At 38.1% G+C, this 24,467-nt stretch overlaps 1 protein-coding gene across 11 annotated transcripts; it reads right to left on the bottom strand.

The window, feature by feature from the left end:
- Positions 1-409: 409 nt before the first annotated feature.
- ZMYM5 (zinc finger MYM-type containing 5) lies at positions 410-24,174 on the bottom strand. 11 transcript variants are annotated; one of them, XM_032496520.1, is made up of 8 exons: positions 24,038-24,174; positions 23,095-23,161; positions 16,018-16,510; positions 15,686-15,779; positions 6,908-7,193; positions 6,209-6,374; positions 4,934-5,146; positions 410-1,829 (listed from the first exon to the last, which is right to left on the bottom strand). In XM_032496520.1, exons 3-8 carry the CDS (start codon positions 16,498-16,500, stop codon positions 1,062-1,064), a joined length of 2,010 nt encoding a protein of 669 aa, XP_032352411.1. In that variant the 5' UTR covers positions 16,501-16,510; positions 23,095-23,161; positions 24,038-24,174; the 3' UTR covers positions 410-1,061. The 11 variants fall into 11 exon arrangements, 7 of the variants coding, with proteins under 7 accessions (XP_032352411.1, XP_032352409.1, XP_032352412.1 ...); XM_032496518.1 differs by lacking the exon at positions 24,038-24,174 and adding an exon at positions 23,740-23,951; XM_032496521.1 differs by lacking the exon at positions 24,038-24,174 and adding an exon at positions 23,759-23,951.
- Positions 24,175-24,467: the final 293 nt, after the last annotated feature.

The following is a 24,467-nucleotide window of genomic DNA, read 5'->3' as shown; positions in this document are numbered from 1 at the left end:
CTCCCTGTCTCATCTCTGAACTCTTTCTGCGACGAGACAAGAACCTGGACACTGGTTACATCCACCAGCAACACTCAGGAGTCCAGGTCTATCTAACATGATTACATAACAAACCTGTCATTCAATTAACTGGTAAGTGTTAATGGAATAGTGGGCACATGAACAGTTTGCAAAGGAACTTCAGAACCTGTGATACACTCTGGAGCAGTCTGGATTTTTGGAAACACCCCAGAGCCTCATTCAGACCCAAGTCTGAAACACTGAAATGATCCAGTTGTCAGAAAACAAAATGGTTATAAAAAGAATTACATGGTGAAGGGAACACTGATTAACCATTTGAAAAAGTTGAGAGCCTTAATTTTCAATAGAGTATTTTCTCCTTCAGAAAAGAAAAAAAAGTCACAATAGCTAAAGGTTAACTTAATATATTTATTTTAATATTTCTTATATTTGTACCAACATAAAAATAGGTATACACTCTTTATGCTTATGGTTTTCACATGACAATAAAAACTAAAACATTTACAAATTAAATTAAAACCAAACCAAACGAATAAAACACAAATTAACCACCTTAATTTAATGTAACAAATGATGCTATTTTGCTGAAATAAAACGATGTTTTGCCCAAATGAAATAAATCACAAGTATTTGGTTTAACAGCAAAAAGCTGCAGTTTCGGATCCCATTCCGTTTCTGAATGACATGCCTGTTCACATAAATATCTTGTGCAACTGGTATTGATAAATTCAAGCCTTTCTCCCACTTTCAAGATAATCAAACAGAACATCAGCCTCACCAGTCAAATGTCAGTCCTGAAGTGCCCATTTAAAAAGGTGTGAACAGACAGACTGGAAAGGTAACAATTCACCTTCACTGAAATTGGCATTAACCACTATGAACGCCATTACCCTTAGAATTTGGAGACGAAACGAAATCTTTACTAGTTATGTGCCGTGATACTTACTGCTAATGACTGATGTGCTGCTCTGCCCAGAGCCTCAGCACAGGCGACACCCACCGGCGGATGCAGATCTGAGTGAGCGCATGACTGCGTCATGTCAGACCAGGTCGACCATGTACAACAGCTTCACACCATCGCTTCCCTCAGTCTCCTGTGATCTGTGTCCAGCAGCTTCAACCACTTTAGTTTTTTTCAAATCAGATTTTAACTTTGAATATTTAACACTATTGTTGATGTGCATTTCACTTTCCTCATGTTTGCTAAGAATATGTGATAAATGCTGCCAGTCTTTGCACCCATTCTCATTCTTCAGCTGATTTTTCCCTTCCCCAAAGAGTTTGCAATACAGACAAAACACAGAATCTTTTGAGGTTGAATACAGCAACCAGGATCTAGTGGTTTTTTCACCATTTGGAAGAATTCTTGTATAGTAAGTTTCTGAAAACTTCCTCCCTGTACTGTCTTTTGGAAAGTTAAAATTTCTTACTTGAGGTGGATCATTTTCAACTAGAGTGTCCCTCTGCTTAATACTCAAAATTCGGGGCCATGTACCTGGATCTGCAGAAACCACAACTGGTCTAATGGAGTCTTCTGTTTTTTTCTCTTCCAGTTGCTCCTGCAATTTGTCAGCTGTGGTTGACACAGGAGGAGGTAAATTCACATCCTGCAGGATCAGTGATGTGTCGTGGCTACATTCTGCTGAAACCTGTAGCTCTAACGTCTTTCCCCTTTTTTCCGGTATTCCCTCTACTTTTTCCAAAAGTATATTCAACGATCCACAAAATTTTCTTTCATTTTCTTCTCTAACAGCATTCCTTTTTCTGTTTTCTGATGCTAATAAATTTTTTGAGTTTGTTTCCATCATCTGAGGAGAAATAGATTAAAAATTTACCTTAAATTGTTAACACTGAAAAAATTAATGTATATACAAATGCCTAATAATCATCAATGAAATATAAATTGTTACCACCACACACCACTTCACACCCACTAGGACGGCTATAATAAAAGAAGAATGACCAGAGTCAGGTAAACAGAGTGACCCTACGACCCAGCAATGCCAAAATGAAAATTTGTCCAGGCAAAGACTTGCACAAAATGTTTGTAATAGCCAAAAAGCAGAAATAAAAATATAGTATTACCCACACCCTGCGGTAATATAGCACATGGACAATTAAGCATCAGCAATGAAGGCAATAAAGTGCATTAAGTCTTCAGATGGTCAATTCTAGCTGTGTGACTTCAAAGACACATTCTCTGAACTTCAGTTTCTTTAACATATTTTAAAGGTTTTTATTTAATTGAACTGAATACACACTTAGTAAAAAGCATCAACTAGTTATACTTGGCTAACAAAGAGGAACAGCAATCCCTCACCCCTTTACATTTCCCTTTTCCCAGAAGCTACTGTCAACATTTTCAGCTGATTCTTTAGTTTATTTCCAAATATTAAAACAACATCCGTGTATCACTATTTAGTGATTTTTTTCTCCCAGTTTCAGGCATCACTACTGACTTCTCAGAGGGGAGGATGGAAACTTAGTTCTCCTCCTCCTCACTATGCTTATCTCACAGTTGCTACCTGCAACTTAGCCTTTAGACACAGGGCTTCTTGACGTTGGCACCCCTGGCACCTCTCTTGGGCCAGATACTCTGCTGTGAGGGGCTGCCTGGCACGCTGCACATGTTTAGGATCTCTGGCCTCCACCCTCTAGGTGCCAGGAGCACTCACCCAGTTGTGATAATCAAATGTTTACAGACACTGACAAATGTCCCCAGGGGGCAAAATCAGCCCTGGTTAGGTCACTGACTAATACCAAGACCCAGTCTTAACATCATGACTATGCGTGGTATTTTGAGATAAGCCACTAACTGCAAGAGTTCAGTTTTTTCCTTAAGGTTTTCATACATCACTAAGGTTTTCTGTTGTGAGGCCTGCCACTCATCACTTAAAAACGCATTTATAAAACTTCTGTATTACACAGAAATGTCATTCTTCTATTTGCCAAGTACTAATGAGCTATCTGCATTACTGATGTGGACAGACATTTCTGGGGGGATCAGTGGCAGGTAATGTAGTTATTCAAGCAATTCTGGATATATTGTTGCTGTCTATTCTGACTATGCATATTTTCCCATTTTTACCTCCTCTGGTGTTCATTTAGGAGTAAAAAATTGATAACCTTTGTGCAAGCTGTCCGCTCTTCAGAGGACAAACAGCGTATCTGTCTGAAGTTTATGCACTCATTGTCCTTGACTGAGTAGAAGCCTACGGCCTAAGTAGATGCAGGTAAATCATCCATTAAAAAAAAAACCAAAACATATGACCTAAAATAGTTGTTTATTACCAAATCAGAGGTTATTCTTATATACTCTTTAGAAAAGATAATGTATGCTACATCCTTTTGCCTGTTTTTAAACTGTCCCCTGCAATCTTATCCATAAGCCACACCCAAAAGCTTTTAAATATGAGGTGCAATATACATAAAGAAAATAATAAAGATAATATAAATAAGCCTTCATACAAAAACTCAAAAGTCAACATGGGACCTACTGTTTATTCTGCTGTCCAACAAGCCTGCAATTCAGAGTTACTGTTCCCCGAAAATGAACCACCGAGATCCTTATTCAGCAAAATGAGAGCTGAACATGCTCCTGATTTTACATTTATGATCCACATTGAATTAATTTTTGTACATTGGATAAAATGAGGTCAGGTTCACTTATGCCCATACAAACAAAAAAGTTGTCCCAGCATCGTCTATTGAAAGTATCTTGCTTTTCCCTCAAAATGATTTTGTCCTTTCTCCTAAAATCAGTGAACTATATTTGTGTGGTTCTATTTCTGGCCTATCTAGTCCATTGATCTGTTTATCTTTATATGTCAATACCACACTATCTTAATTACTGTAGCTTAATGTCTTTTTTCCCCAGGTTTACTGAGGTATAACTGATAAATAAAAATTGTACATGTTGGGGGGAGGGTATAGCTCAAGTGGTAGGGCACATGCTTAGCATGCACGAGGTCCTGGGTTCAATACCCAGTACTTCCATTAAAAAAAAAAACTAACAACAAATAAATAGACCTAATGACCTCCCTCCCCTCCCAAAATAAATAATTTTTAGAAATTATACATATTTATGGTATATGATACAATGTTTTGAGGTTTTTAATGTCTTGAAATCAGAAAGGTAATTCTTTAACCCCTACCTCACACCATCCACAAAATTAACTTGAGATGGATCACAGACTTAAACATAAAATCTAAAACTAAAAAGCTTATATAAGATGACATAAATATCTCGTAACCTTGGTAGGCAAAGATTCCTTAAACAAGACACAAAAAGTATTAATAAGAAAAGCAAATAGTAAATTGGACCTTATTAAAATTAAAACTTGGGCTTTTTAAAAGCAACAGTAAGAAAACAAAAAGACAAAACACTATCCAGGGGAAAAATCTTCCAAGTACATTTATTTTACAAAAGATACATATCCAGAATATATAAAGAATTCCTACAACTCAATAATAGGAGGACAACTTAATAAAAAGGTGAGCTAAGACTTGAATAGATACTTTTACTAGAGAAGATATGAGTAATTAAAGGGGAACAGTAGTTACCAGGAAATTAAATCCACAATGATATCATCATTTCATATCCATCAGAATAGTTTAAGTCAAAACAGACAATACTAAATTTAGCTAAGAATATAGAGCAACTGGAACTATTAAGTTGTCAGTGGAGTGCAAATTGGTAGAGAAAAGAATTACTCATTGTAACGTTTACAAAAAAGTAAAGATCTAAAACAAGCTTACTTAGAAATCGATTTCAATACCTGGGAGTATTACTCAATGAGAGACTGCCAAAAATGGAACCAAAGGAGATTCTAACATAAATCTGCTCAAAGTAAGCTAACAGGGAGGAGCTATTGCAAACTTGCTCATTTAATACTCATTAAGAAAGAATTACCTGTTTATATTCGTTAATACAACTTTGGCAGCAAAATCTCATCTGCTGACCTTCAATGACCAAGACGTTGTTTCCAACATCTTTGCTGGGCAAGTACTCCCCACATTGCTCACAGCAATTCATTATCAGACCATTGGCCAACCTGTACTTATTAAAGCACTGGTTACTGCACAGTTTATGTGTTACATTATTAACGCTGACTTCATGGCGAATCTAAAAGAAAAACCAATTTTTAAATAAATGAGCCATTATTAGCACCAAAAATGAGATAATTAGTTTCTTCAACAGAAACAAAGAACCTCTAGTAATTTCTCAGTGGAAGAAACATTCAGGGAAGACTTTAAAAAGCACATTTAGGGCCCTTTTTCACTCCCTCCTCTTCGGAGACGGCCAGCACTCTGTCTATGGAGCATGTACCTATTTTACTTTAACCTAAGCACCCAACCACCACACCTTTCCTTGCCTTTCACTCTATGCAGCATGTATCTCTCTAAATAAATATACCTTTACTCAAAAAAAAGCACATTTAGCTACTTTCATTTTTACTTTTGATTTCTTTGTAAAACCATTGTTTGGTTTTATAAAAAAGGAAAAATAAGATTCACAGAACAAAAAGCAATAAAACCAGTAATAACCTCCCCAGAGACATTTAAGAATTACAGAAGATGAACTGGTTAGCAGGCTTTGATATGACCTGCTTAAAAATAAATGGATTGGGAATTTGTAGGTATCATAAACTTCACTCTCCTAGAAAACCTGGTGGGAGTAGGGGTGGGGGTCAATGTTGCCCACACCCTGTATATACGTAAGGGAGATAACACCACATCTGGGTTTGCACAGCTGCCGAGTAACCAACACCTCATTCAGTTACCCAGGGCTGTGTTAAGTGAAGACGCCTGGATACACTCTTCTTTCGAAAGATGGCAACACTACCTAAGAAATATGAAGCAACCGACTCTGCTTGTTCTACGTGTTCTTGCAGGACTGGCTGTTTACTTTACATCCTAAACCTACATTTTTATTTAGTGTGGCTAATAAAAACAAAATCCGCCATAAAACTATTGCTTTGTTTATGAGTACATCTAATTCCACAGACAGGGATGTTTACTTCCCACACCACACAAATGGCCATCCGTTTACAGGGCAGTCTGACGTATCCTGGTTCTTCCCTTAACATCATAGGTAGACTGGGGAGATGGCAGAGCACTTAACAGCACCTAAAAGTTAGAATGATCACTGTAACCTAGATCATAAATAAGATGTAAAACTCCAGACCTCCGTAAGTTTACTACAGATTGTACATCTTGATTTATTCAGAACTCTTTTTCTAAGATTCTGGTTGTCTTCAAAGGGAGACAAACAAGATGTACTACACAATTTTTGGAAGGATCCACTTGACTCCACTTGAGGAACAACAGAAGCTTTTTTTGTAGGTGCATCTCTGAAATACAATGGATAGACACAATTTAAGAACATATGAACAATAACTGACATTTTACATTTTCTCATGATTTAAACCTAGGAATCAACCATAATTTTTGGTCTAGAAAAATCTACTTTTTGGTTTCACTGCCAAGAGTTCGTAAATAATGTGAGAAGAGATTTAGAGATGAAAATATTTTGTTGTCACCGTTATGACCTTTTAAACCTTGCCACAGGTTCTTGCGACTTTCAGAAGCATTCAGAAGGGTGTCAGCAAGTGGACAGAACTAAGGGAGAAGGTGGGGAAGGGGCGAGGCAAAGGCAGCAACAGGGAGAGGGGGTGGATTTACTTCTACACCTATACTCTCCTGCCTGAGCGAGTGCAGCGCAAACGACCCATGGCTCTGACACTCTAGGGCAACAGCTCAGTGAACCTGAAGACACCTGTGCATCAATTCTACCCACGAATCTTTGCAACTAATTACTTTCAGAACACACATTCACACCGCCAGGGTCCAACCACATGGAGCCGTGCTGAAAGGTAATCCTTACTTTTTACTTGTTACATTGCGTTTCTTTGGAGTACGCTTATGAGAGAAGGAAGAGAGGCAGGTGGTGGAACAGAAGAGGTGAGCTGATCCTTTGCGCTGATAAGCTGTCTGTCCCTTCTGTAAAGGCTTTTTGCAGTTTGCACAAGTGATTTTAACTGGTTTAGTCAGTTGCTGTTGGGCAGAAGGCTGGAAAATCTGTTTAGGAAGCGAGGCCACTGGTGATAAAGAATCCACCCCTGGCTGTTTCTGATTACGGGGAAACAATGCTGACTGGGAGATCCAAGAATCTTAAAAAGAAAACATACAAGAAAAAGTCACTGAACAGTTCAAAATTCACATCAGAAAACATTCATATTGCACAAGTAGGAAAATATCGAGAAAGCCTTACAAGTGAGTGGTTCGGGCCAGGCGGCCTGCTGTCCACCCCGGGGAACCACCACTTTGTATTCTGAGGGGTGGTGTCCTACTGTGCCAGCTGTGGAAACGGCGGCTGTGCAGCTGTGCGATGCGGCAGCCATCGTCTCTCAAGTCAGATCCCCGAGCTTCAAAATGTATCTCCTGCACCGGAGACTGTGTAAGTAAATTAAACTGGGTCTCGGTTTTCTCAGCTACAAACTGCGCAGATACCTAACCTATCAGTGTTATGAAGACTAAATGAAGCTGACTCTCTCTGTCCCTCTCTTGCCTTTTGAGATGGCCTGCACTCTGTCTATGGAGTGTGTATCTCCCTGAATAAATCTACTTTTACCCTAAAGAAAGAAAAAAAAAGACTAAATGAGATAATGCATACGATGAAGCATTACATTTTGTACTCGGGGCACTTCCTAAGCCACTTTTTCTAAAAGGAAAGACTACAATACAAAACAAAGCAAATATGCAAATAAAAGATAACTGAAGAGTATGATATATGATACCCATTTTCATAACAGCTTCCCTCTAACATTTTATTATGAAAAACTTAAAGCACATAGAAACGTTGAAAGAATTTTACAGTGAACACCTGTATGTCCAAGTAGATTCTACACTATTTCACTTTATCACATCTTTCAATCTACTCTTTTTATGTATTTTAAGTAATATATAGACATTAGTACATTTCCCTCCAAAATACTTTGAAATAAATATAATTTAGACATAACATTTTAAAGCAACTCTTTGTACAATTACTCCCTAGCCTTCTGAAATCTCTCCTAGGCATCAGTAGAGGTGGGGATCACACAGGGCCTCCATCATACATTACCATTAGCTTCAAAACGGAACAACATCGTATGCAGGTCATAGTGCCTCTCAGACTTAAACATGCATAAGATCACCTGGGGACCTTGTTTAAATAGTGATTCTAAATCAGTAGGTCTGATCCTCCCTTACTAGGTGCAGCCATCCTGACTCAGAATTTATCAATCATGTTAATAAAACTGCCCCTGGTCACGATCATTTGTGGCTGGACTGAGACAGAACAGCTTGACACAACCCAAGGGAATTACTGCATCGGGAGAGCTGCCTTCTAGGTAGAAGCAGCCAGTGTGGGTCAGGCACGTCTCCTAGCATGTGCTGTGGACATCACATTATCACAGTTGTGATGTGCACGTGAGTCCAGGGTTACAGACGCACGTGCAAAGCCGAATGGAGGCGTAAACCCTCAGGTGCTGCTGGTGGTAACGGTGAGGGCACTGTTTATGATCTTACCTTTCCAAATTTCTACAGTGGATATGGTTACCTTTAAAATCCAAAAAGCACAGAATGTCATTTTCTTAAAGTAATAATTAAAAAAACCACAATAAACTCACAGAAAGGCAAAACAACAACAACAACAACAACAACAAAACAGTAGGTCTGAGGAGGGGCTGAGATCCTACATTTCTAACTAACTCTGGGTAACAGTGAATCTTTGAGAAACAGGGCCCAGAACTACTACATTATTCTATCATCTCTCTTCAACAGCTTTTGTCATGAGCCAAGGCCTGCGGCCCCTCCATGCATCACAGCTCCAAGGCCTCTCGTAATACTACCAACACTAACAACTCTTTTCATTTCTAATCCCCACCCACTGTTTCTGATCTTGTTTTTTCCTTTTCGTTCTTTCATTCCACAGGATGACTTGCTGGCGAATATGAACTGGATTCCAAAACTGTCTTTTATTACCAAGTACTCAGAACTTTCTTTATTGCTAAATTTTCCTACTTCTTAACCATTTCTTTAGAAAACAAATATTATTTATAAACAGGATGCATTCTGGGACCAAACTACACTGCATATCATACTGGATAACAAACTAGATTTAATAAGTAATAGAAATAAAAGATAACTATTACAAGATTTGTTGCTACCACTAATATGGGAGAAATAAGAACCCTAAATACAAAAATATTGGGCTTTTAAATTTTGCGAACTTATCCATGGATAAATACCATATATTTATATATAATTATGTACAGTGAGACATCAACAATACTGCTCAATTGGTTCTGAAATTTTTTTCACTTTAGCTTTTGTACATACATATATAAAGCAAATGTTTTGTTTATACTTCAAATATTCAATTTCTTCTAATTTTAAAGTTTCTTATTTCATCAAATTCTTATTTTATTTTTGGTACTAGTGTCTCCAGGTTAAACGTAAAGAACTCTTAAATTCTTCCATGCTCTATCCTGAGGATAAATTTTAAGAGAAGGGGCCTAGCAGACTATTTAATCTAAATCCCTCATTATATGCAAGGAAAATTAAGACCTAGAAGTTAGAGGTGATTTACACCAAAGTCCAGTAAGGACCATAACCGCTATTTGAGTTTTAAATGTTCTTCATTTCTTCCTGCATCTAAACCTTTTAGTGTTTCTTTAGCGTTGGTCTGCTAGTGAGAAGTTATTTCAGTGTCTCAGTAGGGTTTTTTTTTTAGTTATTACAGAACAATGCATACACATAAAAGTTTACACATCTTAAGTGCAGAGATCAATGGAGACTTTTACGATGAGTACGTACTTGTACGACCATCACACAGATAAACAAACAGCAAACTTCCACGTCCTAGAAGTCTTCCTGATGTCTCTTCCACTCAAGTTACTTCCCTCCTTCCCACAAGCCATCCCTATTCCGACTTCAAAGATTAGTTTGTCTTATTTTGTACTTCGTGTATGAAATCACGCGCAATGTACCCTCTTCTCTCGTGTCCTTGACTCAGCATCTTGCCTGTAAGCTTCATCACACTGCTGTGGTTGTTTGCTCCTTTCCACAGGGGTGTTCCACAGTGTGGCTAATACTGCTGCTGCGGACACTTGTATTGCTTCCCATCTGTGACTGTGAATTCTGCACGTCTCCTAATGGTTTCTTAGGTATTTATCCTGCTTGGGATTTGTAAAGGTTCTTGAATTCATACATTAGTGTTTCTTCTCTATTTTAGGAAATTCTCAATTGTACCTCTTCTGTCTGGGACATTAATTACATATCCTTTTCATCAAGTGCAGTTAAGTCTCTTACATCTTTTTCTGTTTCCCTCCTTTCAGTTCTCTGTGCTTCAGTCTGGATAATGTTCTGATACACTCAGATGCTCTTCAGCTGTGCCCAACCTGCAGTTAAAGTGTAGATTATCTAATAATCCTATTATCTGTACCCTTTGTGGGCTCATTCTATTGTCTGCTTTTTTTCCTCTTGATTTTGTTATATTGTCTTGAATCCTCATATCCCTGATTGTTATTATTTTTATATGAAAAACAGAAAAAAAATTTCAGAGTCTAGATTATGTTATTCTATCCCCAAGTCAAAAGTTGGAATATCCCCAATTCAAAAAATTCTGCTGAAAGCGCCCTCTGGATTCCCAGCAGGCTTTTCTGGACCTCAACACATACCCATAAGAGAAAAGCAACCCCAAGTAAGAGACAACATCTCTAAGGCTCCTTCTCAGATATTAGAAACCTAATTTTTTCATTGTATTTATAGCTCTATGATGCTTTTCATATTTTATATATTCTCTGGAGGAGGGATAGGAGTTACCTATCTATTATTAGTCCACAGTCTATTATTATCAGAAGCATAACTTCCTAGAATCAGTATCATGGACAGAAATGCTTATAATGTAACAAAAATACAACACAGATGCAAGAACAATTTCTAAGTTTAGGTATTTTCTGCAATGAGATTTTGCTATTTACATAAAGATACGTGATGAGTGAAGAAAAGAAAAACAGCCTACCCTAAAGGTCAATGAAAGGGTAAGTGACTGAAAGTTCCATTCTAATGGACAGTCCCATTTTCATAAGATGGAACAGAGTTTCATTTGTACTTTAGAGAGTCACAATTTTATAGAATGAAATCTGGACTTTTAAGCCCTAGATTTAAATATAACTCAACTCCAGAAACCCTCATCTTGCTCTTATTTGTCTATAGAAGTGGGACGCACACAGCAGCTAAAGCGAGATGCCCTGGGGGAGTTGTGACTCTAAGCAGTAACAACAGTCGCAACAGGAATACAGCTGCTGCTTTCCTGTTCTGTACGTCGCCTGGGAAAATTGGCTAGTTTTACTAATGCTGACAGCAAGCAATAACAAAATTTAGGGTTAATACTAAGATCAGCTTTGCTATATTCAATTTAAACGAAGAGTGAAGACACCAACGACAAGAAGACAGGCCTTGTGACAAGTGGCTTCACCTTTCAGAAAGCTTAAGACACATCTTAACCATCTCTCTTCACCTGACACCTCGGTAGACACTCTTCAGAATTTGACACCAAATGGTATTATTTAGTTCTCTAACTTTTGTCCCCCAAAATAAAACCTTAGAGAACACAGTAACACTGTAAATCCGTACTTCAGAATATGGAAATTCACTGCCATATCATAAACAACACAGTTTAAACATAGTTAAGAACATGTATATAAATGAACATCAAGTGGGTCTTCTATTGCTTTTTGTCTTTGTCACATTTTAAAATCACTGAGGGGGAGGGTATAGCTCAAATGGTAGAGAGCATGTTTAGCATGCAGGAGGTCCTTGGTTCAATCCCCAGTATCTCCTCTAAGTAAATAAATAAGTAAACCTAATTACTTCCCCCTAAAATTAAAATCATTGATATTTTATGTCATGAAAAATATAGTAACATAAAATACAGTTTTGAATGAGATAAAGAGATGACAAGAATAAACACACACTCAGGAGTAATCAAAATTACATTCAAACAACACTCGGAAGTTTCCTTTATGCCCACAATTTGAGTGGCCTTGACAGCATTTTCACAGCTAAGTATCAGGCTATGTGCTGTGCTTTTAAACGGAAAGGCATCTTATTGATCCACTTCACCATTAAATACACAATTTCAATTTATTTCAGAAGGTGAAAAATGGTCAAAGCTGAAACAAAAGAAACACAGCAAGGCTTTTTGATTTTAACTTCACTTGAGAGCTTATATGTATGTAAGATGGAATTCATGCTTCCACAAATAGACATCTAAAATTTAGGAAATAATTACAAAATTAAAAATAAGTCAAAGAGTAAAAGAAACAAAAGATCCAAAACAATTATTTTTCAGTGAACACTATTTCTAGTATTCAACATCTTTTTCAACTGCTTTTAACACATCCTTCAATACAGAGATCACAAGTTTTTAAATTATATTTATCAAGTTTAACTCTTAATAAACAAAAGGTATACAAAGTAACAAGTGGATGAACATGAATGAACAAATTCATAAAAAGTTTGCAAATGTACTTTTAAAAGTTCAATGATACATAAATTAAGATGATACCACCTTTAAATGATCAGTTTAGCAAACATTAAATAATACTCCTACCTCTAAGAACTTAAAACATGGAAGAAAAAAACCAACTTCTTATGGTGTAAGGAAACAAATACAGTTTTTGGTAAGGGTCATTTTGTATTACCCATCAAGAGCTTTAAAAATAAATTGACATTTTGACTTAGCAATTTTACGTACAGAAAATTTTCAGAAGAAAATAAGACAAGTGTTGACAAACTTAGAGAGATTCATGAGAAGCCTGTTTATGACTGCAAAGACCAGAAACACGCTATCAGATAAATCACGCTATCAGATAAACATAAAAAGCTTATTATATTTGACACAATCTAATACATTAAATGATGAAATGTCAAATGCTTCCCTTCCACCCCAGGTCAAAAACAAGACTTTATACTCTGATCACTCTACTCAACATCACATAAAAAAGAAATAAAAGGGCCTGCAAAGCCAAACTATTTCTGTAACAAGACCAAGATAATCTGCCTTTTTCGCCATGTTGGCATTTGCACTAGTGATGCAGAAGCAATGACGGTGAAACTGCTGGTGGCGGAGCCAAGCTGTGCTGGTACCAGCATGACTACATTCTGACTGTACTGTTCTCTGCACTAAGAGGCACTTGTAGAAAAGAAAGAAAAAGTGGTATCTTCACTTACAGCTGTTATTCCAACACCAACTGGTCAATCAATATAATTCTGCCATTTAACCACCTGGAGCTAGCATCAGCCTCACAGCTTTAAAGGCATAGTCCACAACAAGGCTGCCCTGACTCTGGATGCCACCTGCACTTCTAGCCAACTCACTGTAAATCTGGGAGGTCCTAAGACCCCTCCAGGTTTGATAATTTGTTAGAATGATTCACAGAACTGAGGAAAGCTCTATACTTACAATCATAGTTTTATTTGAAGGATACAAATTGGGACCAGCCAAATGAAGAGACATACAGGGTGAGGTCTGGGAGGGCCCCAGTGCCAAGCTTCTGTGCCCACTCTCTGTGGAATTAGGCACCGTCACCCACCTGGCATGGATGGGTCCACCTACCAGGAGGCTACGTTGAGCTTCAGTGTCTGGAGTTATTATTGGGTCTCATTGTGTGGGCATGACTGCATGTGACTAAACTCAATCTCCAGCCTCTGTCTCCTCCAAGGAGGTGAAGCTGGCTCAAAGGCCCAACTCTCATCACATGCTTGGTCTTTCTGGTGACCCTCCCTCAGCCTCAGTCTTTTGTCATTAGGCATTTGGTAAATTCCAAGGATTTAGTCTCTCTCCCAAGAGCCAGGGACAAAGGCCAGTGGAACGATTTATTATACAATAGAAGAACTTGATGAAAAAGTGAAAATTACTATTAACTTTACTAAATTTCAGCCTTTGACTACATCTCAACATTCTATATAACGAACAGGGACGCATACACAAACCACTTCTGTTTCAACCAAAGTACAATGGTTGTCTTAAGAAAAAGTGGAAAAGCACTTGCAAAATTGTTGCACTGAAAGCTGAACTAGCCATTTTCCTGAAATATCACTTTTAAAGAATGCCTGACCAACTGGTTATTGACATTTTCTTGAAAATCAAATGAGCCTGTCAGTTTAAGAAAAATAACAGTATTTGTTGCCAATGGGAAAATTTGAGCTTTCAAGTGAAAATTATGATCTATGAAAACTTGCACTCATTGTAAACTGACTATAACTCAATTTAAAAAAAAAAAAAAGCACTGTTAGCTTGACAGCTTTCTAAAGTGTCAACATTTAGAAGACCTACGTAACTCAGCAAATCAATTCTTTCCAAATAACCAAAGCACAATGTTTACCAAATCATACAAAGGTAAAATCCATTCAAAGATAAATCAATTGTAATACAAAAGAATGAAAAGTTCATTATGTGGTTTCAGATTCCACACTATGAGAACTGTGTCAAAAGGAAAAGGAGAAGAAAAAACTATCCACAATTATCTACAAACCAAACAAATAAAATTTTAACAGTGATCAAGTCACCTCTACTTAGTAGGGTAAGTGACAGATACTATTTTCTTTTTTTTTTTTTGTTTTGTTTTTTTTTTTTTGAGATGAGGAGGGAGGTAATTAAGTTTACTTATTTATTTACTTTCTTTTTTTAGAGGAGGTACTGGGGATGGAACCCAGGACCTCATGTATGCTAAGCGTGCTCTCTACCACTTTGAGTTATACCCTCCCCCCGATATTATTTTCTTATTTCTAATTATGATTTCTTCCAAATGATCTGTAATATTCCCATAACCAAAGAAAAATTAATTTTAAAATGTTTAAAGAAAAAAAAAATACTAGCATTCCATTAAAGCAGTAAGTGATTAGATTCTTATTAGCTCTGGTTGCTTTCTAGTCCTTTCATAAAATTCTAAGACGGTCAATAACTCAGAGAAATAAAATGGCCATTAAAAACCAAAACAAACAAACAAAAAATAAGACCCACACTAAGTCATGAAAAAGCCACAAAAGAGATCTGTAAAATTTTAAATAACTTTCATTATATTTTATCAGAACAAGACTGGCCACATAGAAAGTTTTTAAAATACAGGTCTCTGATTTAAAGGTAAGAAAGTTTTCAAACTTTTAAAATGAAGCAACTAATAAAATGCTTATTTAAAAATAAAAATCAGAGACAAGCAGTCCAAAAGTAAATACTTGAAAAGTAAAAATTGAAATGTCAAGTTATAGAATTAAAAGTTAAGTAATATTTAATTATTATGTAACATTAATCTCTCAGTTCACTAACCATCTTTTTATTCTACGACTTTTACGTCAAAATAAAGATGCTAGTAAACAAAGATATAGGTAATAGTTATGGGACTTTTCAATTAAAATACTTTGGATATAAATCAAATCAGGCAAAACAGTACACAGTTTTATTAAGTAAAACATTCTATCTTAATATGAAAGTCAAGAGTAATAAAATATTTCACATACAGAATGTAAATAAAATAAATATCAATACTAAATATAACAGCCGAAAGTTTATTTACTTGCGGTGGAAAGAAAATACTTAATATCACTTACTGCTTACCAGGACTATGATGAGTCGCAAATTCTCCATTCTGAAATTCATCTCCTGCCACATTCACTCTACCAGGATTAAAAGGTCCTACTGCAGTCTTGGTCTGTGAAGTTAAAGATGGGGTGTATGTTTGTATATTAACACCAAAATTACTTGACTGCAGTCCGTTAGAGACATCTCCCAAGTTGGTATTCTATAGTGATGTTACATGTGTAATCATTAAGTTCATATCTCGCCCAGCATTCAGAGCTTAATACCTCTTTCTAAGGTTGTAACATTAGTAATATGAATTTCAGAGTCGATTCTGTAGTGTTAACACCATTACCCATTCCTGCATTTACCTTACTTCTTGAAAGACTCGAGGTGGAGAAATCCAAATCTTTGGTTCTGTTTTTAGCTCTGGGAAGTCCCCATTCGATAAAACTGGAAGAATTTCTCTTTTCTCTTCCATTTGTTTCCATGTCCTCTTCATCATCAATGACAATTGTCTCGCTTAGACTTCCCTTCTGAGAAGCCAGATCTCTTGAGGAGGGAAGAATTATGGAGTAATTTCCTTGTAGCTTTTCATTTCTTGATGAAGCAAATGTAAAATTTCTTTGAACACCTATTACTGGAGCAGAAGTTGAAGGAGGCTGTATAGATTCAATAAATACAACATCATCGTCATCTTCCACTGATGAGTTTCTAGATCTATTAATTAAAGGGCTAGCTGGGTCACCAAATGAGTTTCCTATGTCCATGAGACTAGCTGTCATGGCTTTACTCCCTAATAAAACAGGAGTCTGTTCAGTCAAGTCTAATCCTCCCACTGAACATTTATCCATGCCAAAGAACCTGTAACAGAGAAAAGAAAAAAAAAGTCTTAGTATATATTTTTTTTATTAAAGTACAGTTAAGACTAGTATGATTATTGTATTTTATTGCAACAAAATAGCACAAATGAAATTTTAAATTCCTTTATGTGATTTTTATCTAAGTCTTTCCTTGAAATAGAAAACAGTAACAAATTCTGTCAAGCACCAATACCTCAGGGTCTAAATACAATCACTATACTAGATATACTTTTAGCTACTAAAATGACTATGATACCATCCAATCCCTATTTCCCCAGTGTCTTTTGTCACTATTCAAATTCTCTGCTTCCAATATAACTATGCGATTAAATCTTTCTGAATCTTTTTTCTCCTTGTCCAGGAACTGCCAGACACTATGCTATGGGGTTTTTTATGTAAAATTCTGAGAAAAACCCATGACATAGATATAATTTAATTCATTTTACAGATCAGGAAACAGATCTAGATAAGCCCAAATAGGACCTAAAACTCAGAGCTCTAACTCTAGGTCCCAAATTCTCAGTCACTTTATTTTATTCAACACACTTCCATGTACTTACTGGGGAACAAAAGGATCTGGCAGAAAGACCCAGTTGGAAGAATCTGGAGAAGTGAGTAATCAGTGAAACAAGGCTCTTAAGAGAAGATGAGGGTTTGTGCACAGGTGGTAGTGAAACTGATCATGAACAGGAAATCACCTTTTCTCAAAGACAAGGGGGGAAAAGTTAAGTATACGGCTGTTCTGTGGTATCTGCGAGGGTGGGAGGAGGTGGTCCCAGGACATCCAAGGATATACAGGACAGCTGGCCCTCTGTATCCAAGGTTCCACATCCGCAGATTCAGCCAACTTGGACTGGGCAGTACTACAGTATTTACCGAAAAAAATCTGAGTATAAGTGGACCCATGCAGTTCAAACCCGTGTTATTTAAGGGTCAACTGCAACTGGAATGTATATAAGTATGCAGAAATAACAGAAAGCTGAGGTAAGTTTATACAAGCTGGCTTCAATTTTCTTAGAAACTCAAGACAGTGAAGGAGGAGGGAACTTTTTGAGTGTGAATAATTAAGAAAACTCACTCATAAAGCAGTCATCATTCAATTTTGAACATCTCATACAAAAATATGCCAAGTAACATTCTATTCTAAAATCTTCCCAACTACTTTTTTTTAATTTTAGTCAGTTTACAATGTTGTGTCAATTTCTGGTGTACAGCACAATGCTTCAGTCATACATGCATATACATATATTCATTTTCTTATTCTTTTTCACTGTAAGCTACAAGATATCGAATATTTTTCAGTGTGCTGTACGGTATACATGTGTTTATCTATTTTATATGTACCAGTCAGTATCTGCAGATCTTGAACTCTAAATTTATCCCTTCACACCCCGTTCCCTGCTAGTAACCATAAGTTTGTTTTCTGTCTGAGTCTGTTTCTGTTTTGTAATTTCAGTTTGTCTTTTCCTTTCTTTTTTTAGGGGGGGATTCCACATATAAGTGATATCATATGATATTTTTCTTTCTCTTTCTGGCTTACTTCACTTAGAATGACATTCTCCAAGGCCATCCATGTCGCTGCAAATGGCATTATTTTATTTTTTATGGTTGAGTACTATTCCATTGCATAAATATACCACAACTTCTTTATCCAGTCATCTGTGGATGGACATTTAGGTTGTTTCCATGTCTTGACGATTGTAAATAGTGCTGCTATTCACATTGGAGTGCAGGTATCTTTTTGAAATAAGGTTCCCGACTAATTTTAAGTGGCAATAGTTATAGTCATACAAAAGGTAATGTTTATTCTTAATAGGTGACATGCCATTAAATATATTAATTCAATTAATGCTTATGTAAATGAGGTAGAACTATTCTTTTTCCCTTTTTATCCATTAGGAAACTAAGACTCAAGATAAGTAATCTGTCTGGCCTGCCCAAGTCTCCACTGCTGGAAAGGGTAGTCAGGATTCAAATCCAAGAAATCTGACCCTATAATCTATTTCATAGCCACTACATTTTGTGCAATTAATGTATAAAGCAATTTTTTAAAATTACTTCTTTTAATGAGGACCAAATTTATTTAAAAAAATCAACATTCAAATAAGTCTATCTCAAAGAATAAGAAATAACTAACCTAAGGGATGAGTTTAAAAAGGTTATAAAAGAAACACAAAAATCGGGATCACAGTTAACATTCATCCAGTAAGCTTACTATATGGTTGATTTTCAAAGGAAAGAGGCAATAATTCAGCCTAAGCTGAGTTATGAAATATAATAGCTGTTGAACATGAATTCTCTCAGTTCTTTATGTATTTGAATAAACCTTAAATAGAAAAGAACAATTTCTGGAAAAGGGCTGTTAAGTGACTACACAGTACCCTCTGGAGGCTGTTAGGTCCTAACTTAATCTTTCCAAAGGAAGTAACAGAAACGGCATTCTTTATGCTAAATTCAATGTAGTCATTTCTGAAAAAAGATTAAGTATTCACCTATTTTCAAATCCCAGATTATGAGAAAGTTAAACCACTATTAAAAGCCATGTGCATATAATTTAACCATCAAACATTTTAATTCCATAAACATGGCCTACAGAGAAGTTTTAACTATTTTTACAGTATTATCCAAAAACAGAAAAAGTTATGGTTTAGCTAATTAGCTGTGTGGCACCAAATTACCTTACTTCAATGAGTTTTAATTTTCTAAACTACAAATTGTAAATGGTGATAATACAGGAGTCTTGAGATATTTATCGTGATGACTGGACATGCAAAGTCCCTAGTGTCTGCCTGGACCATATTAAAGAGTGCAAAAAATATTAAATCCATCTCCATGAGAAGGTATGCAGGCAAATACTTTGCCTACACCCTAGAATTTCAACATGTCAAATTAATCTTAAATATTTACCTCATCTTCCTGTGGTATCTTACTGATCTACAACTATTTAATGTTTAATTGATTTTCATTTAGATACAACGAAAATTAACATAAAATCAATGGAGAACCTGCATACAGAAGATCAATACAAAATTGTACTACAACCGTACATAAAAGTTAGGCTTAAACCCAAGCAAGACTCTTAAATGCAAATGATCTCTAGGTAGTGGGTAACAACCTTGCAAAGTTAAAAAGGTATTTAATTAGAGGTAATGATAAGAGTTAACACTAAAACAAAGATACAAGTCAGGGAACTTTGCCCTATTGTGCTTACTTTAGTAACATCTCACAGCAGTTTTTATTTCCTGAAGATTGCTACATTTACCTTTTTAAAAAATTGTGGTAAAATATATATAGCACTTGTCATTTTAACCATTTTTAAGTGTGTGATTCAGTGTTACACTTTTTAAAACATGCTTTTTCAAAGTTGCAAAAAATTTTACTGAAATTTTAAATTATAACTGAGTATCATTAATCTTCCCGAGACCATCTTCAATTTTTAAAAAATCAGTTGAATAATTTATTAGTTACTTAATATTCAATTGTTAATACACAATTAAGTAGAACTTACATATTAAAAAGAATCAGTTAAAAATGGTAGCTAAAATAGAAACAGTGAAGTATTAACATGACAGATTAGCATGTGATTAGAAAGGTAAACTATGAACCTTAAATATTAAAATCACCAAGAAAGTATTTTAAAATGCTTAATTATTGCTTCAAAGTTTCATTTTTTGGCCACCTGTAAGCACACCTTTATCTTCTAGGCTCTACAGTAGATAATTAGGATGTATGCTACAAAAACCTGTTCATCAACAATGAGTTCAAAAACATGTTCTGTGGCACCTCTGTGGACATATTCTGTCACAGAACAGATCTTTCTTTATAAAAACATTTACATTAAATAGTATCAACTTTAAAGCCAGTTTCATGTTTAGTGAATATATGCTACAAGCATTCCCATCTAAAATCATAAACAAAACAAAGGTGTACCATGGTTTTGGGTGTATTGACAAATACAATGAGATAGGAGAACAAAGAATCAAATGAAAAACTACCACAAATACCAAGAGAATTAAGAGCCTAAGTACAAAACTACCACCTAGAAATCAAGAGTCTGGTAGGGATTAAGATGGCAGACTGATCACACAGAACTAACTTCACTCCCTTCTAAAACCACCCCATAAACAGCAGTAAAGTTCCTCCTCCTCACAGGAAAGGAAAAACAAGAGAAGAAACAAAAACAACAAAAGCTGAAAAGCTGAAAAGCAGATGGATGAGTAGTTAACTAACTCTGCCTATCTGAGATAGCCAAACTCTAAAGCAGTGCTGGAAAAAGCTGAGAAACACCCTGATTTATGCTGCGGAATCCTCAAAAGGCTCAGAAGCTTCAGGTTATCACTGGAATAGAGGAGGTGGCTAAAATAAAGAGGCTGTGAAATCTTAGGTCCCTCCCCTCCCATCACGTTGATGATGATAGTTCTTTCCACACCCTGGCCCAAGTTCTAGACTTTAGTTCTTTGGAGAGGATAAGAGACAAAGCTATACTTCTTATCTTTTTTTTTTTCTCTATTTCTTGATTTTTTTCCAGCTTTGTCTTGGGTTCACCTAGCACTGGTGAACGCTTCAACACTATGTGCATGAAATGCCCCCTCTCTCCCTCTTGATTCCCAGAAAGCTGGCATCCAGGTGTCTATCTTCCAGGCAGCAGACATCCCTGGAAGACTTCTTTGCCAGAAACACTCTTTTCTGTGGAATCAGGAACCCACAAAAAGTAAAGATCTAAAGATAATGACTTTAGAGGTTCTCCATATATTGGTCAAGAGAATCATCCAAGTGAAGCTCCAAGTCGAAAGCTGCACTCATTTTTCCAATCTGTTTTCTATTTCCCAATCTTTAATCATGAGACCAACAAGAATTAGGAAATATCTGAAAAAAGTTTCTAATAAGAAAAATACTTGTTAAAAGAGAGAAAAAAAAAGGACAGAGAAAAATGCAGGAAAAAGAAAATATAAAATGAAAACCCACAAACAATCAGTACTCTATGGATACAAGATAAGCAAAAGACCATGTAGAAATTAACATTTCTAATACAAAAAAGAGCTTCCAGAAATGAAAAGCTTAGCAGAAATGGAAAAATCAATAAAAGGGCTTAAAGATAAAGCTAACAAAATCTCAAGAAATAAAGAAAAAAAGATAAGAATTGCAGCTACCATTAACAACCTCTGTGTGTGTGTCCTGAAACTTATGGGCCAGCTATTTTACCTATTTTTAAAGTCATTTCAATCTTCATCAATCAGCAATCTTGGGCAGACGGACAAAATTCACTCATTTGTAAAATGTACATTAAAAAAAGCATTTCACTGAATAAGATGTGCATTTATAAAGGTTCATTTATTGACCCCTATTTAGTTTGCACTTGCCAAAGTAAGAGAGCAGAGAGATGAACCCCAACCTGGCTAGCACTAAACCTAGTCCTTTGTACGTCAAGCCACAAATACCCTAGGAACACCCTGAAGAGAAATTCAGATTTTTTTTTTTTTTTTGAAAAGCGGCTTTTCCAAATGATAGTAACTGAGTCAATGGCTTTTTACCCTGCCAATCTTCTGAAGCCCCACTAGTTCCCTCTCCCTGTGAAGGCTCCTCATAGCTCTAGAACCATACCCATGTTCCATCATCCCACAAAACTACCAAGCAATGTGAAACACCAATACTTTCGGTATCCTATGAAAACTTTTGTGTAAATAATTTTTATTCTTAAAAGCTGTCTAACTACAGCAGCGTGCTGAGAAGCATAACAGAGTAAGTGAGGGTAAAGCCAAGTTTGCCAAGAGGCAACAAGGGCAGAGGGAAGGCAGAAATCTGACTGCAAAAGAGAAACGAATTAGAAGCCTCTTTTTGATGACCAGTGGAAAACCGATCAACTGAAAGGACAAAACAGGCAAAACCTAAAACTGTACAGAATTCCAAACAATAAATGTAAAATCAGAGAATTGTTTAAAAACAATCATTTTGAGACTCCTAGTAAAATTATTGATTAAGACAAGGATTAGTGTTAAAGCCATTAACTGAACATGATAGAACGGGGCATTTTACTATACCAAAATGTACAGCACATAGATTACTTTCTAGTAACAAGGGGAAAAAACACATTAACTTCATGACGGAGGATGTCACCACCATTTCAGTGGTCTATCCTAGAATTACGACTAGCATGAAACTAGACTATGTATTCCTGATGTGATGCTTGCTAGAGGACTGTGAGGATACAGATACAAATCTTCCTCAAATAAAAAAAACACAAAAGATACTGCCTCCATCAACCTTAAAACAACAGAAAATTCAGTAATTTGCCTTAATCCAACAGCAAAGAAAAAAATCATTTCTCTCCGTTAGAAAGGAAAAGAATATTAAACAAAAAACATTTAAGATGGAACTAACTTAAACTAGAACTCTGGAGAACACCGGTGGTGCAAACATCAGCACCCAGTCCCAGAGCTTCCCGGGGATTGCCCTGGCCTGGCTCTGGGGACAGGGTCCACTTAAGAAATTAGCTCTTTGCCTTCAAGATAAAAGTAAGTTCCACAGAAACACATCCTACCATTACACCAACTGTATTAAACAGAAAATTGGTGTAAAACTACTCACAAAGGATATGTTTTCCTCCTTAATTTATGACACTTTCACCAGAATGGATTGAAGGTGATTTCCGGTCCTAGAGAGAGAGGAGATAAAAACAATTTCATTATAGCCAACCTGGACGCAGTACCAACCCGTAACCACAGGAGAAGGAAGCGAAGGGGCAAAAAGTCTAGGGTTGCAGCGCTCTTCCACCCTCCCCACCCCAACGCAGTGCAGAAAACAGGTAAAAACAAAAACTAAAGGCACCGCCACCACCAGACAAGACTAAACTGTTCCTTCGTACTACAGAGAGGCGGCGGGCGGCGAGCCCGGCCGGGAGGAGGGGAAGGACGAGCGCAGCCCGACACCACCGAGGAGTGCTACCCCCGAACCCGCCCACCCAGCGCAGTCCCCGCCGCGCCAGGGTCGGCTCGCATTTGCCGGGAGCCCGCAGCTCGCCCGCTCCCCGTCCGCCATTAGAAACTAGCCCAAATAAACCATGAGGGCGGCGGGCCCGGCGGTCGAGAAAGGGAGCCGGCGCGGGAAGCCCGCGTCCTCGTCCCCAAACTTGGGGACCTCGCGCCTTGGCCGGGAGGGTGCGAGCGCCGCCCCGAGGGCCCACAGAGGCGCCCCTCCCCCACCCGCGACCCCGGCCGCCGCCGCCCGCCTCACCCGGCCCTCGCGGCCGCACCCGCACTCCCGCAGCCCGCGGGCCGCCCGCCAAGGCGCCTGGGACATGAGCGGAGCCGCAAGCAGCCCGAGGCCCCGACGCGGCAGCAGCGGCGACGGCGGCCGCGCCGCGGGGCGCTCGTCCTGGGTCGGTGGGAGGCTCCGGAGGCCGCCCTCACCCATCTCCGCCTCCCGGCGCCTCCGCCTCCGCCTCCGCCTCCGCCTCCGGAGGCTGCGCCGCTCCCGGCCACCCCCACTGTCGGCGGCCCTGAGCTAAAGAGACAGCGGGGACAAGCCTCACCCGGTTCTGGCTGCGGCTCCGCGGAACGAACCTCCCCGCCCCCGGCCCACCCCACTTCGGCAACACGCGCAACTCCGCTCGGTCCAGTCCCGGATTTAGCGCTGGTGAGGAGGCTGAGGCGACTGCCGCGGCGGCGCGGCCTGGCATGACAGGCCCAGCCCACCGCGCCCTCACTGGCGGGCGGGGAGGGAGGGACGGCCGCTTCGGGTACGCCCATTGGCTGCGTCCGCCTTCCTTCAGGACCCCCCTCCAGGGGGTGGGCCCGGTCCCTGTCCGTCAGGCGCAGGCCACGCCCCCGAACCTCCATTCCACCCCCGCCACCGCCACCGCCACCGCCACCCCCACCCCGGCCCGTCAGGGTCGGGCCGCCGACTCCCGTGTCCGCCGCACCGGCCGCGGCTTGGCCCCTGGGGTTGGGGACTCTTGGGGC

Source organism: Camelus ferus, chromosome 14 (genome assembly GCF_009834535.1).
Source record: "Camelus ferus isolate YT-003-E chromosome 14, BCGSAC_Cfer_1.0, whole genome shotgun sequence".
Lineage (NCBI taxonomy): Eukaryota > Metazoa > Chordata > Mammalia > Artiodactyla > Camelidae > Camelus > Camelus ferus.
Note: the sequence above shows the minus strand (reverse complement) of the source record. Positions and strands in the feature narration are given on the sequence as shown.

Excerpts from the sequence above, each read along its gene's own strand:
- ZMYM5 (XM_032496520.1), bottom strand. The coding sequence starts at position 16,500 with ATGGATAAATGTTCAGTGGGAGGATTAGACTTGACTGAACAGACTCCT. Across the intron at positions 7,194-15,685 it reads TGCGACTCATCATAGTCCTG|ATTCTTGGATCTCCCAGTCA; the intron begins GTAAGCAGTAAG and ends TTTCTTTTTAAG. Across the intron at positions 6,375-6,907 it reads CGCAATGTAACAAGTAAAAA|AGATGCACCTACAAAAAAAG; the intron begins GTAAGGATTACC and ends ATTGTATTTCAG.